At 39.9% G+C, this 13,507-nt stretch overlaps 1 protein-coding gene across 3 annotated transcripts in view; it reads left to right on the forward strand.

Moving 5' to 3' along the window:
• The window catches only part of LOC115219649 (LIM and senescent cell antigen-like-containing domain protein 1), a 99,369-nt gene that overhangs the window by 64,509 nt on the left and 21,353 nt on the right, over positions 1 to 13,507 (forward strand). For all 3 annotated transcript variants that reach the window (XR_005002284.1, XM_029789819.2, XM_029789820.2), the window contains exon 2: positions 8,579 to 8,692. Coding sequence is in view for 2 of the 3 variants with exons in the window: in XM_029789820.2 (XP_029645680.2) it covers positions 8,579 to 8,692 (114 nt within the window). In the remaining variant the exon portion in view is untranslated. The remainder of the gene's footprint in view (positions 1 to 8,578; positions 8,693 to 13,507) is intronic.

The following is a 13,507-nucleotide window of genomic DNA, read 5'->3' on the forward strand; positions in this document are numbered from 1 at the left end:
GACCTCTGTCAGGTTCACATGAGGAACGTTCTCATTTTCCCTCTCATTTTTCACATTAAGTAGCACTTTCATGCCACTTTTTTTTTTTTCAGAATCACTAAGTGCAAGTATACCATTATCCTTCTGTACACACTTCTTTCCCACAACATCATGGTCTTTGATATACACTGTCTTGTTGTTTGGAACGCCTCTTACTTTTGGTCCTCAGATGGAAAAACATTAGCAAACCTCTTTTTTTTTTTTCTGTTTCTCCTCTTGCTAAATAGGTCAGTCTCTTAGTTTCTCTTCTAGCTATCTCATATCTTTTATCTTTTACTTGTTTCAGTCATTTGACTGCGGCCATGCTGGAGCACCGCCTTTAGTCGAGCAAATCGACCCCGGGACTTATTCTTTGTAAGCCCAGTACTTATTCTATTGGTCTCTTTTGCCGAACCGAACCCTAAGTGACGGGAGGTAACACACCAGCATCGGTTGTCAAGCAATGCTAGGGGACAAACACAGACACACAAACACACACACACACACATATATATATATACATATATACGACAGGCTTCTTTCAGTTTCCGTCTACCAAATCCACTCCAAAGCATTGTCGGCCCGGGGCTATAGCAGAGACACACTTGCCCAAGATGCCACGCAGTGGGCTGAACCCGGAGCCATGTGGTTGGTTAGCAAGCTACTCACCACGCAGCCACTCCTGCACCTATATAGTTTGCTTTATTTACATTCTCGGTTCAGATCTGTCAAAGCCAGCATTTGTCTTTTATCATACTGATGGTCGATAAAATAAAAAGTAACAGTCCTGCTATACTTCCATAAGAGACGTAATGCACACTGCAGACTTACATATGCATGGATAATTTAACAGTAAGCAAGTTTGCTGCTTCTAACGAAGGAATGCCTCACATTTTCCACAATATTTCTAGCCCCAAATGGCTTAATCTTTATATTTTATATCTAGCACTATGTCTTTCTCTATTTCTAAGTTAAGGGTAAAAATAAGGCAACCATACAAAACACAGCTGATCTTTACACATAGAGTAACAGCAATCAAATAATGAAAGCAGAGTGCACAACAAACATCACCGATCTGACTGCCACCTGTACTCTTGACAAGAGATGTTAGTCCTTTTCACCTACCAGGCTCATTTATATCAGCCCAAGTTGCTAGATAATTTTTCGTTCCTTTAAGAATATTGTAGAACAGAAACTTTTCATAGATTGGAATTTAAATAAACTAATCTCTATAGAAATCTATTGTTTCAAGAAAGCATTGAATTACTTCTAATTTTTTACGATTATAGATAACAACTTGGGCTGTAACTTCTGAGCCTGAGTCGGGCATGTGTGAATGATGTCAAGAGAATGTCTGCTACGAATAATATTTTTTGACACAAGGCACCTCTAAGACAACCACCAGATGTTGAAGGAAATTAAATGAACTGCGACCAGGCTCAATAAAAGAAGCCTGAGATATTGACTGCAATTACATACTTGAAGTCAGTGTTGGCAGAAATTAAATCAGCTTGCAAATACACATTCACTTTACTAAATTTATGCTCGGGTTAAGCCCTAACAGCCCTAGTACCGGAGTCACCACTGAGATGTCTGGCATTCGCCATGATAGATCGCTAGCCACTACACATTCTTTATTTTCTCTCCTTGTTTCTTTCTGTGTTCCTTTCTGTGGAAGAGCATAGGCTCGAAATGTTAAAAACGTTTTCACTTCCCGAGCATTATACTAATACATCTATTTGTTGTCTACACCACCTGTCTTCATCTTTTGTTTTTTTGCGAATTCTCCACCTATATTCATATATATATATGGCCGTTCGCCAGCCGCACCTGGCACCTGTGTCGGTGGCACATAAAAACACCATCCAAAGACCCGGCGACGTAGTCAGTCCACCTGTGCATACCTTCCCTCTTACGACACTTGTGAAGACCTGTTGAGGCAGAGGCAAGTGTGTGACACTTTGTGAAGACCTGTTGAGGCAGAGGCAAGTGTTGTAACACTTGTGGAGACCTGTTGAGGCAAGTGTGGGACACGCGTGACACTTGTGGAAGACCTGTTGAGGCAAGTGAAAATCAAATCAAACCAAATCAAAATAGATGAACATCAATGGAATTTGTATCTTTGTGGTTCCAGTACCGGTGGCACACAAGAAAACCATCCGATCGTGGCCGTTCGCCAGCCACATCTGGCACCTGTGTCGGTGGCACATAAAGACACCATCCGAAGACCCGGCGACGTAGACAGTCCACCTGTGATACCTTCCTTCTTGTGACACTGTGAAGACCTGTTGAGGCAAGTGAAAATCAAATCAAATCAAGTCAAACAAAATCAAAAATAGATGAACATCAGTGGAATTGTATTCTTTGTGGTACCAGTGCCGGTGGCACACAAGAAAACCACCCAAACGTGGCCGTAACCAGTACCGCATCGACTGGCCTCCGTGCTGTGGGCACAACAAACACCATCCGATCGTGGCCGTTCGCCAGCCTCATCTGGCACCTGTGCCGGTGGCACATAAAGACACCATCCGAAGAACCGGCGACGTAGTCAGTCCACCTGTGCATACCTTCCCCTTATGACACTTGTGAAGACCTGTTGAGGCAAGTGTGTGACACTTGTGAAGACCTGTTGAGGCAGAGGCAAGTGTGTGACACTTGTGGAGACCTGTTGAGGCAAGTGTGTGACCCTTGTGAAGACCTGCTGAGGCAAGTGAAAATCAAACACAAATCAAAATAGATGAATATCAATGGAATTTGTATCTTGTGGTTCCAGTACCGGTGGCACACAAGAAAACCATCCGAGCGTGGCCGTAGTAGGTACCGCATCGACTGGCCTCCGTGCTGTGGGCACAACAAACACCATCTGATCGTGGCCGTTCGCCAGCCTCACCTGGCACCTGTGTCGGTGGCAATAAAAACACCATCCAAAGACCCGGCGACGTAGTCAGTCCACCTGTGCATACCTTCCCTCTTACGACACTTGTGAAGACCTTTGAGGCAGAGGCAAGTGTGTGACACTTTGTGAAGACCTGTTGAGGCAGAGGCAAGTGTGTAACACTTGTGGAGACCTGTTGAGGCAAGAGTGTGACACGCGTGACAATTGTGAAGCCTGTTGAGGCAAGTGAAAATCAAACCAAATCAAAATAGATGAACATCAATGGAATTTGTATTTGTGGTCCAGTACGGTGGCACACAAGAAAACCATCCGATCGTGGCCGTTCGCCAGCCACATCTGGCACCTGTGTCGGTGGACATAAAGACACCATCCGAAGACCCGGCGACGTAGACAGTCCACCTGTGCATACCTTCCTTCTTGTGACACTTGTGAAGACCTGTTGAGGCAAGTAAAAATCAAATCAAATCAAATCAAGTCAAAACAAATCAAAATAGATGAACATAAATGGAATTTGTATCTTTGTGGTACCAGTGCCGGTGGCACACAAGAAAATCATCCGAACGTGGCCGTAGCCAGTACCGCATAGACTGGCCTCCGTGCTTTGGGGACGTAACAAACACCATCCATCGTGGCCGTCCGCCAGCCTCATCTGGCACCTGTGTCGGTGGCACATAAACAACACCATCCGAGCGTGGCCGTCTGCCAGCCTCGTCTGGCACCTGCCAGCCTCATCTGGCACCTGTGGTCGGTGGCACATAAAAACACCATCCGAGCGTGGCCGTCTGCCAGCCTCGTCTGGCACCTGTGTCGGTGGCACATAAAAACACCATCCGAGCGTGGCCGTCGCCAGCCTCGTCTGGCAATGTGTCGGTGGCACATAAAATCACCCACTACACTCTCGGAGTGGTTGGCGTTAGGAAGGGCATCCAGCTGTAGAAACACTGCCAGATCTGACTGGCCTGGTGCAGCCTTCGGGCTCCCCAGACCCCAGTTGAACCGTCCAACCCATGCTAGCATGGAAAACGGACGCAAAATGATGATGATGATGATGATACATACAAGGGGCTGTTGAAAAGTTCCTGGCTTAAAGGGTATTGCAAAAGGCCTGGTTAGAGGCCCAACCTTCCAAGTTCTTTTATAGAGCTTAGAAAAACTGAAGGACCACTGCAATAAGTATGTGAATAGAATCACAATTAACCGATCCTCCTGTATTTCTTTTACACAAAGCCAGAAACTTTTCAAGACCCCCTTGTACATGCATATGTGTCTTTCTGTCTGGATTTATCCCCCACCACCACTTGACAACGGGTGTTGGTGTGTTTATGTCCCCATAACTTATCAGTTCAGCAAAAGTGACTGACAGAATAAGTACCTGGCTTCAAAAAAAAAATGATAATTCCTGGGGGTCAAGTCATTTGGCTATAAATTCTTGAAAGTGGTGCCTTAGCATGGCCACAGTCTAATGGCTGAAACAAGTAAAAAAAAAATTTTTTTTAAAAAAGGAAGAAAAAGAAAAATACTTATGTTAGAAACATATATTTGTTTAATCCACATACTCTTTTACTCTTTTACTTGTTTCAGTCATTTGACTGCAGCCATGCTGGAGCACCACCTTTAGTCGAGCAAATCGACCCCGGGACTTATTCTTTGGAAGCCCAGTACTTATTCTATCAGTCTCTTTTTGTCGAACCGCTAAGTGACGGGGACGTAAACACACCAGCATCGGTTGTCAAGCAATGCTAGGGGGACAAACACAGACACACGAAGATACACACATATATATATATATATATACACATATATACGACGGGCTTCTTTCAGTTTCCGTCTACCAAATCCACTCACAAGGCTTTGGTCGGCCCGAGGCTATAGCAGAAGACACTTGCCCAAGATGCCACGCAGTGGGACTGAACCCGGAACCATGTGGCTTGTAAGTAAGCTACTTACCACACAGCCACTCCTGCGCCTAAACTTTTCTTATTTTTATCCTCTTTCCGCATCTCTGCTCTTTCATTTATTTTTGTTTTTACTTCAAATTACCTCTTAGTAATGAAGACACACCCTACTAGCCAACAAATTACTTAATTTGACAGATAGTTAATATATTTTATGAATTAATTAATCGAATATTTTCTTTCCAGTAATTTTACTTTTACTTATCATATGCTGATGATGATGATGATGATGATAGTGATGTTTTTTTTCTTTCTGGTTCGTGGCAGGGAATATCTCCTTGACAACCACAACTTGGCTAAATACGTGGGTGTGTGTAAGTGTGTGTTGTGGTTAAACAGACAGTTGTATGTATCTGACTGAGTGAGTAAATACATAATGACGGTGATGGTAATGGTAATGGTGTTGGTGCTGGTGGTATCAGTTGTCTGGTGTTGGCATACCAACACTTAACCATAATTTATTCATATTCTATTACACACACACACACACCACACACACACACACAAATATGCACATACACACACACACACAAGCATCTTTTGAACATTCTCTTTCTAGTTGGGATAGTCATCATGGACTAAGTTCTTATTCAGAGTTACTATATATAGGCTCGGGGCTATAATAGAAAACACTTGTCCAAGGTGCCACACAGTGGGACTGAACCTGAAACCTCATAGTTAGGAATGTGTGTGCATACTATTGTGTTTCTGTATGTATATGAGTGTATGTGTATGTGTGTGTGTGTTTTATATATATATATATACATAGTGTGTGTGTGTGTTTGCCTCAGCTATACTCTTTACTCTCTCTTTTACTTGTTTCAGTCATTTGACTGTGGCCATGCTGGAGCACCGTCTTTAGTCAAGCAAATCGACCCCAGGACTTATTCTTTGGAAACCTAGTACTTATTCTATCGGTCACTTTTGCCAAACTGCTAAGTTACGGGGTTGTCAAGCAATGTTGGGGGACAAACAAAGACACACATACATATATATATATATATACATATATACGACAAGCTTCTTTCTGTTTCTGTCTACCAAATCCACTATCAAGACTTTGGTCGGCCCGAAGCTATAGTAGAAGACACTTGCACAAGGTGCCACGCAGTGGAAATGAACCCGGAACCATGTGGTTGGTAAGCAAGCTACTTACCACACAGCCACTCCTGCGCCTATCTGAAATATTTGAGGATCTTTTGTAATGTCAAATTATTTTTATAACTATTGTTGTTGTTTAGACCCCCCCCCCCGGGGTCAGCACATAATTAGGGACTTCTGATTGAAGACATTCCAGTTGTGATCATCCTTGTTTTTTTTTTTCAGACAATTTGCCTTGTATGACTTTATCAAAAATGTACCTCCTTAGTCTAAGATAATAGACTAGTGCTACTCAAAGTGGTGGTCTGTGGACCGGTGCCAATCCACAAACTTTCAGCTGCTGGTACGCAGTGAGTTTCCAGAAGAGAAAGAAATATTATAAAATGCTTATGTAATATTTGTATTATTTGTTTACAAAATAAATATGAGATAAAACAAATTGTCAACTTTTATTATATTTATTATATATATCGTTTCCAGTATAATTTAATATTACTAAGAAATATTACCGGTCCCTGGCCCATTGGAGAAAAAAACTGTTTGGTACAATTTCATACCTTGATATTTATTTACAGTTAGGTGGACTATGCAGGGGTATTGTACCTGTTTACAGTTTGGTAGAACTGTTGTTTCATGTCATGGTACATATTGATAATGTGGTATAGAATGCAAGTGGACTTCTCTATGACATTTGTTTACATAATGGTACTTGTCTGCACTTAGGGAAAAACTGTAGGACCCAGTGGTACCTGTCTAAAGTTAGTTACTTGTGAATATTAAATGTCTTGGTCAAGAATATGGTGCAGTGCAGGTGACGGGATTTTAACCAATTGCTTAACCATTGAGATGGTATGCTGATGCTCTAACAAACATAACTAGTTGCTTAACAAAACATGACCGTAATCCTGAACATTTAATTAGTGATTCATTTATCAGTACTTCAGCAAGTATAGTTGATGCTGTTTTACTAATGAGATCAGAACAAGACTGAAACATGTCTCACTTTCTAGAAAACAAAATTTTTTTTTGTAACATTAACAAAAGGCTATGTATTTTTTGGTGTTGGGATTGGAGAGAGAGCATAGCCTATTAAATTGACTATTATAGTTCATGGTAAAGGTAAAGATTTTTGTTTGATTTTTTTAACGTTTGTGAGAGGTTTGAACTTGTGAGCTTACCCATGAGACACAGGACTTATTTATACTATAGGCAAGGGGACTGGCTCACATGACATAAGAACATGCCCGTACATTGGTGTGCCTGTTGGGACATGTCTAAAGGCCAGCTCTTCACCTAGTCTTCTGTGCCTTAGCTACAACCCTTCACAGGTACCACACTCCAAGTCAGAGTATCCCTGAAGCAGTGGTAACTAAGGGGTAATTCCATACCCCTTAAAACTCCTGAACTCCTGGGTTGGAGCTTCACCACCAAATGCAATCTAATGTCTTATCTAGGATACATGTATATTTAACCTTTTAACACTCAGATTACTGTCAAATGTAATTCTTATCTATCAAAATTGCTTTGAATAAATCATGCATTATCTTGTAGCCTCACTATTACAATGATGTAATTCTCTTTTTAGAATGACATTGTAAGGCAGGTGCAAGAGGCTGGATATGGCTGACTTAACCCTTTAGCATTCAGATTACTCAATTAAATGTATTGCTTATTCATTCACATTAAATAAAAATAAATGTGCCCTTTTAAAGCCTAGCCACGTTCTATAACAGCATCCTCTCTCTCCATACACTGCACATATCTTCCTGCAGATTTCCACCATTTTCTCTCCTATTACAAAAGGCAAGATAAGAAAGCATGAGGTTTTGGTAATGTTCATTTTGGTTCTCCATTTCCAGAGTGATCCCAAGCACGCAAAATACAACCTTTCTTATTGTAAGTTCATCTTTAACTGGAATTTTTAGCCAACTCAGTATATACATATATATATATATATATATATATATATATATATATATATATATGCGCCCTTTTAAAGCCTAGCCAGGCTCATGGGCCTGGTTTCCCAGTTTCTATGGCGTATGTGTTCCCCAGCTGGACGGGACGCCAGTCCATCGCAGCATTATTCATTTTTACCAGCTGAGTGAACTGGAGCAACGTGAAATGAAGTGTTTTGCTCAAGAACACAATGTGTTGCCCGGTCCAGGAATCGAAACCACAATCTTACGATCATGATGCTGACACCTTAACCACTAAGCCATACGCCTCCACAATTTCATTCACATTACTTTTAATTAATCATGCATTATCTTACAGTTTCAAGATTTTGATGATGTGACAGCTTATATCTTAGAATGACATTGTAGGATCGGTGTAAGAGACCAGACCTGGCCAGTTTGAATGTAACACGGGTAGAATATTTTGGGCTGGATATGGCCAGTTTAAATACTAGAGGGTCAATTTAATTTAACCTTATTTCTTGCCACAATGCTGGTGACTGAGTGTAAACTTTTGACTCTTTGATTAGTAAACTGAGGAGATTTAGAACCCCCCCCCCCAATCTCTCTCTCTCTCTCTCTATCTATCTATCTATCTATAAGACAGTGAATTAAATTGACCTTCTTTGTTTTCTCTTTTACTCTTTCAGTGGAGCCATGTCTATGTTAGCAAATGGTGTATGTGCAAGATGTGGAGAAGGATTCCAGTTAAAAGACCAGATTGTCAACTCAAATGATCAATCTTGGCATCCAGAATGCTTTGTGTAAGTATTGACTTTATTATTTCTACTTTTTTTTCTTTACTTTTGTCTACTTTTCCATTATTTCTTTATCATCTTTTTGTCGTTTTTTTTTTGTCTACTTCCTATATCTTTTATTCTCTTTCATATATTTCTATGCCTTCTTCCTTTTGTTTTCTCCTGTCTTATTGCTTCTTTGTCTTCTACTTGTCTTGTTTTCCTTATTTTGTGTTTTTTTTTTTTTTGGTTTCCTATCTCGTCTCAATCCTAACCATACTTTAGAAATAAAATGGCTGAATGAATAAGATAATGAGTTATTGACTCAACACCAGCACCACATCTACCATATGTATTGTTAATGGAGTCTGCTCTGTTGCAAGCATACAAGGGGATGCTGAAAAGTGCCTGGTTTGGGGTAAAAAAAAATACAAGAGGATCAGTTAGTTATGATTTTATTGACCATGGCGGTGCCCCAGCATGGCCACAGCTCATGAGCTGAAACTAAATGAAATAAAATAAATATTCCCCTCTCAGATTCACACAGTCGTTCAGTTTTTCTAAGCCCTGTAAAAGGACTTCAAAAGTTGACCCTCCAACCAGGCCTTTCACAATACCCTAAAACCAGTAAAATTTTCAGTACCCCTTGAACAGACCAGACCTCTGGTCTGAAAATCAAATTCATATCTTGAGTCAGGGAGCAACACAAAAGTCATGTTTTATGCTTTTGTCTCCCATCAGTCTTTGAGATTCCACAAAAGGGTCATTAGTCTTATTCAAGGGTCTTATTCAACTGACTAAGCCACCTACTACAGATGTTCCCTTACAGTCTTGAGTAGGACAAACTTAACTTTCATTATTTGTGACCTTAATAGATAGAATATATATATATTTGCAAATAGGTGTGAGAGTTTGTGTGCATGCACACAAAAACATAATCATCCTCTCTTTTGATGGGATTCTGAGAGACTATTTTATGACCTGATGACCTTCATGATGGTAACTACTTTAGTCTCTACTTACAATATACAGGTCTGTGTGTGTTTGTGTATATATGTACAGATGTATGCATATCTAGTTGTCTGTATGTGTGTGTGTGTGCATGCGTGTGTGTGTGTATATATATATATACTGCGTGTGTACCGTTGGCGATTTTTTTTCCTCTGTCTTCCCTTCTCTGGATCTTTCCTTCTCCTATGTTTCCGATGAAGAGCTCCACTCGAAACGTTAAACCCTCCTTCTTTCCTTCTTTCCTGAGCGTCCAATAATACTATATTTGTTCTACGTCTTCACGTTGTGTTTTTTTGTGCTTTCTTGTTTGGATTAACTATATATATATATATATATATATATATATATAATATAATATAAAAGTACTTATATATGGAGTTATATTTATCCTGTTTGTACCAAACACACACATACAGATATGCACAGAATCATATCTATCTATCTATCTAGATAGATATAGATACATAGATAGATATGATTGTGTGCATATTTGTATGTGTTGTGTTTGGTACAAACCGGATAAATATAACTCCATATATGAGTTCTTTTATTTTATTATTCTTTAATCAGCAGAAGTTACATGCTGCATGTTTCAACTCTGTTTGGAGTTTCGTCAGCACTTGTGCACCTTCCATAACTATCAGTGAACATGCTGCTTGTAAACCAAATGGTGATCTCCTGTAATTCTGCTTCACTGCTTCCTAACAAGTCAATATCATCAACAAAGTGCAGGTTGGAAATGGGTCATCGTCCAATGAAAACAGAAGGGTAGAAATCTTGAAGTGTCTCCAGCATGTTCTCCAGGATGATGCTGAAAAGCACTGGAGAGAGGAGACAACCTTGTCGAACATCTACTGTTGTCGTGAAGAGTTCTCTTATGTTGCTGTTCAGGGGAATTGTATTGCTTCACTTTTCATGTTGTGCTTGAATTACTTCGATGAAGTTTTCGTTGCAGTTGTATTTCTTTATTACCCGTCATAACCCATCATGCTGCCAAGCACAATCAAAGAAATACACCATCGCTATCATTGAGGACAAAACAGGCCTGCTCCACATGGATGTGAATGATGTTGTCAAAAGAAAGTCTGAATATTGCAAAGACCTTTACAAACACAAACTCAAACATGACAGCAGCATCCTGGACAACTCCAACAACAACAACAGCAGAGAACTGGGGGACACTCCAATTTTCCAGAAGGAAGTTGAAGAGGCAATGTGTATACTCAAAGATGGAAATTCCCAGGTGTGGATAACATGGAGGACCAAAGCTTATCAAGGCACTAACAGTTACCTGTCAGAGGATATGGGAGACAAAGAAGTGGACCTTATCACTGATGATACCCATTCCTAGGAAAGACAACTTAAGACTCCTCCAGGATTATAGAACAATGAGCCTAATTAGCCACCTACAAAGTATTGCTAAGAGTTCTGCTAAACAGAGTTAACCCTTTAGCATTTAAACCAGCTATATCTAGCCAAAATATTCAACCTGTTTTATGTTCAAACTGGCCAGATCTGGTCTCTCACACTAACCCTACTATATCATTTAAAAAATTAACAGTTACCTCATCAAAATCTCAAAGCTACAAAATAATGCATGATTAAATTCAAAACAATAGGAGTGGCTGTGTGGTAAGTAGCTTGCTTACCAACCACATGGCTCTGGATTCAGTCCCACTGCGTGGCACCTTGGGCAAGTGTCTTCTACTATAGCCTCGGGCCGACCAAAGCCTTGTAAGTGGATTTGATAGACGGAAACTGAAAGAAGCCCGTTGTATATATGTATATATATATATGTATGTGTGTGTGTTTGTGTGTCTGTGTTTGTCCCCTCAACATCGCTTGACAACTAATGCTGGTGTGTTTACGTCCCCGTAACTTAGCGGTTCGGCAAAAGAGACCGATAGAATAAGTACTAGGCTTACAAAGACTAAGTCCTGGGGGGGTCGATTTTCTCGACTAAAGGCGGTGCTCTAGCATGGCCATAGTCAAAATGATTGAAACAAGTAAAAGAGTAAAGAGTAACAAGCATTACTTTTGATAGAATAATGTGAAAGCTAAAGGGTTAATGAGAGGACAGAAGAACAGGCAGGATTTAGGCTCAAACGGAGTACTGTGGAGCAGATGTTTAACATTAGGCTGCTCACTGAAAAACATCTGCAACACCAATCTGACCTCTGTTGAAGTTTCATCAAAATAATCAGAGGTATTTCCTTCGTTATTAATAGAAGTTTTATGCGGTTGTCAGTCTTAACAAAGAATAATTTTCCACTGAATTAAAACCAAATCTTCATTATGAGTCAACAACTTTACTTATGAGTCTAAAGCTGTATTATTAAAACCCTCTTCAAAGGAAGAAATCTCAGCTTATAATAAATCTACTTTATTTAAATCTTGCTAAAATATTTTTTTTGTAATTTGTCATTTTCTCCTCCTGGTTACACACTCAAATGTGTGTGTGTGTGTATGTATATATATATATATATTATATATATATATATATATATGAATCTCTCTCTCTCTCTCTCACTAACACACACACACACACACACATCTCCCACTCTGTGAGATTTGTTAGCTACCTAAACAGGACTTAATATCAACTGAATAGAAAGTAACTTTGTTGCTAAAAGACACAAACAACTGGTTGTTTATCTCTTCAAACTAGTTTAAGTTCACCGATTTCAAACCAGATACACCACATTACACCCGCTTCTCTCTTTACTATAGGACTATTATCTTAAAAATGCCAATGAAAATTACTATTTTATATATACATGCCAGTGTAGACCATGGTCTTCAATTTGACTGATGATGATATATAATGTGTGTGTGTGTGTGTGTGTGTGTAATGAGATCAACCCTGATACCTGAGACGCAAAAGGCAAAACTGTACCCAGCTGAGGGTACCACCTTCTATGAACAGAACATGCAAATTGTGGGGCTGTGTGGTGAGAAGCTTGCTTCTCTGCTATATGGTTCTGGGTTCAGTCCCACTGCATGGCGCCTTAGGCAAGAGTCTTTTACTATAGCTCAGGCTAACCAAAGCCTTGTGAGTGGATTTGTAGACAGAAACTGAAAGAAGCCTGCTATCTATCTATATATATATATATATATATATATATATATATATATATATGTGTAGTCTTTGTGTTTGTCCCTCTCCACCACTTGACAACTTGATAACAATGATAGTGATGATGAAGATGATGACAAAGATAGTAACAATATTGATGATAATACCGATAGTGATGATGATGATGATGATTAATCATCGTTATAATTTTTGGTTTCACCTTCCCATTTACCATCCGCATGATTTTCCACATACACATACAATATCACCATAGCAATTGATGAAGAGGAAAGGGTGTGACTCATCTTACATTCTCCATATTGATGACATAATCCACCAACTCTGAGTATCACACCACATCCTTTACGGAGGCTGTTTGTGGTGACCAACCTGCTAAAATAGCAGCTAAATGTTCCTCAAATCATATCCAACCAACTTAAAAAGAAAAAAAGATGCTCTGCATAATGTGGGTCCTGGATGGATGTGCATCATCATCATGGTTCTTTAACGTCCCCTTTTCCTGTTCGCAAGGACCTGTCAGAATTTGTTGAAGCAGATTTTTCTATGGCTGGATGCCCTTCCTGTTGCCAATCCTCGCCTGTGTCTCCAAGCAAGATAATATTTCCCCTTTGGCTGGATGCATTTTCACAGAAGACTAAAAACAAATGAGACCACTTGTATAATGATCACACTCACTCCATCGTGTAATGTTGAGACAAGGACATACACACACACACTCATACATATATACACAT

Source organism: Octopus sinensis, linkage group LG15 (assembly GCF_006345805.1).
Source record: "Octopus sinensis linkage group LG15, ASM634580v1, whole genome shotgun sequence".
Classification (NCBI taxonomy): Eukaryota; Metazoa; Mollusca; class Cephalopoda; order Octopoda; family Octopodidae; genus Octopus; species Octopus sinensis.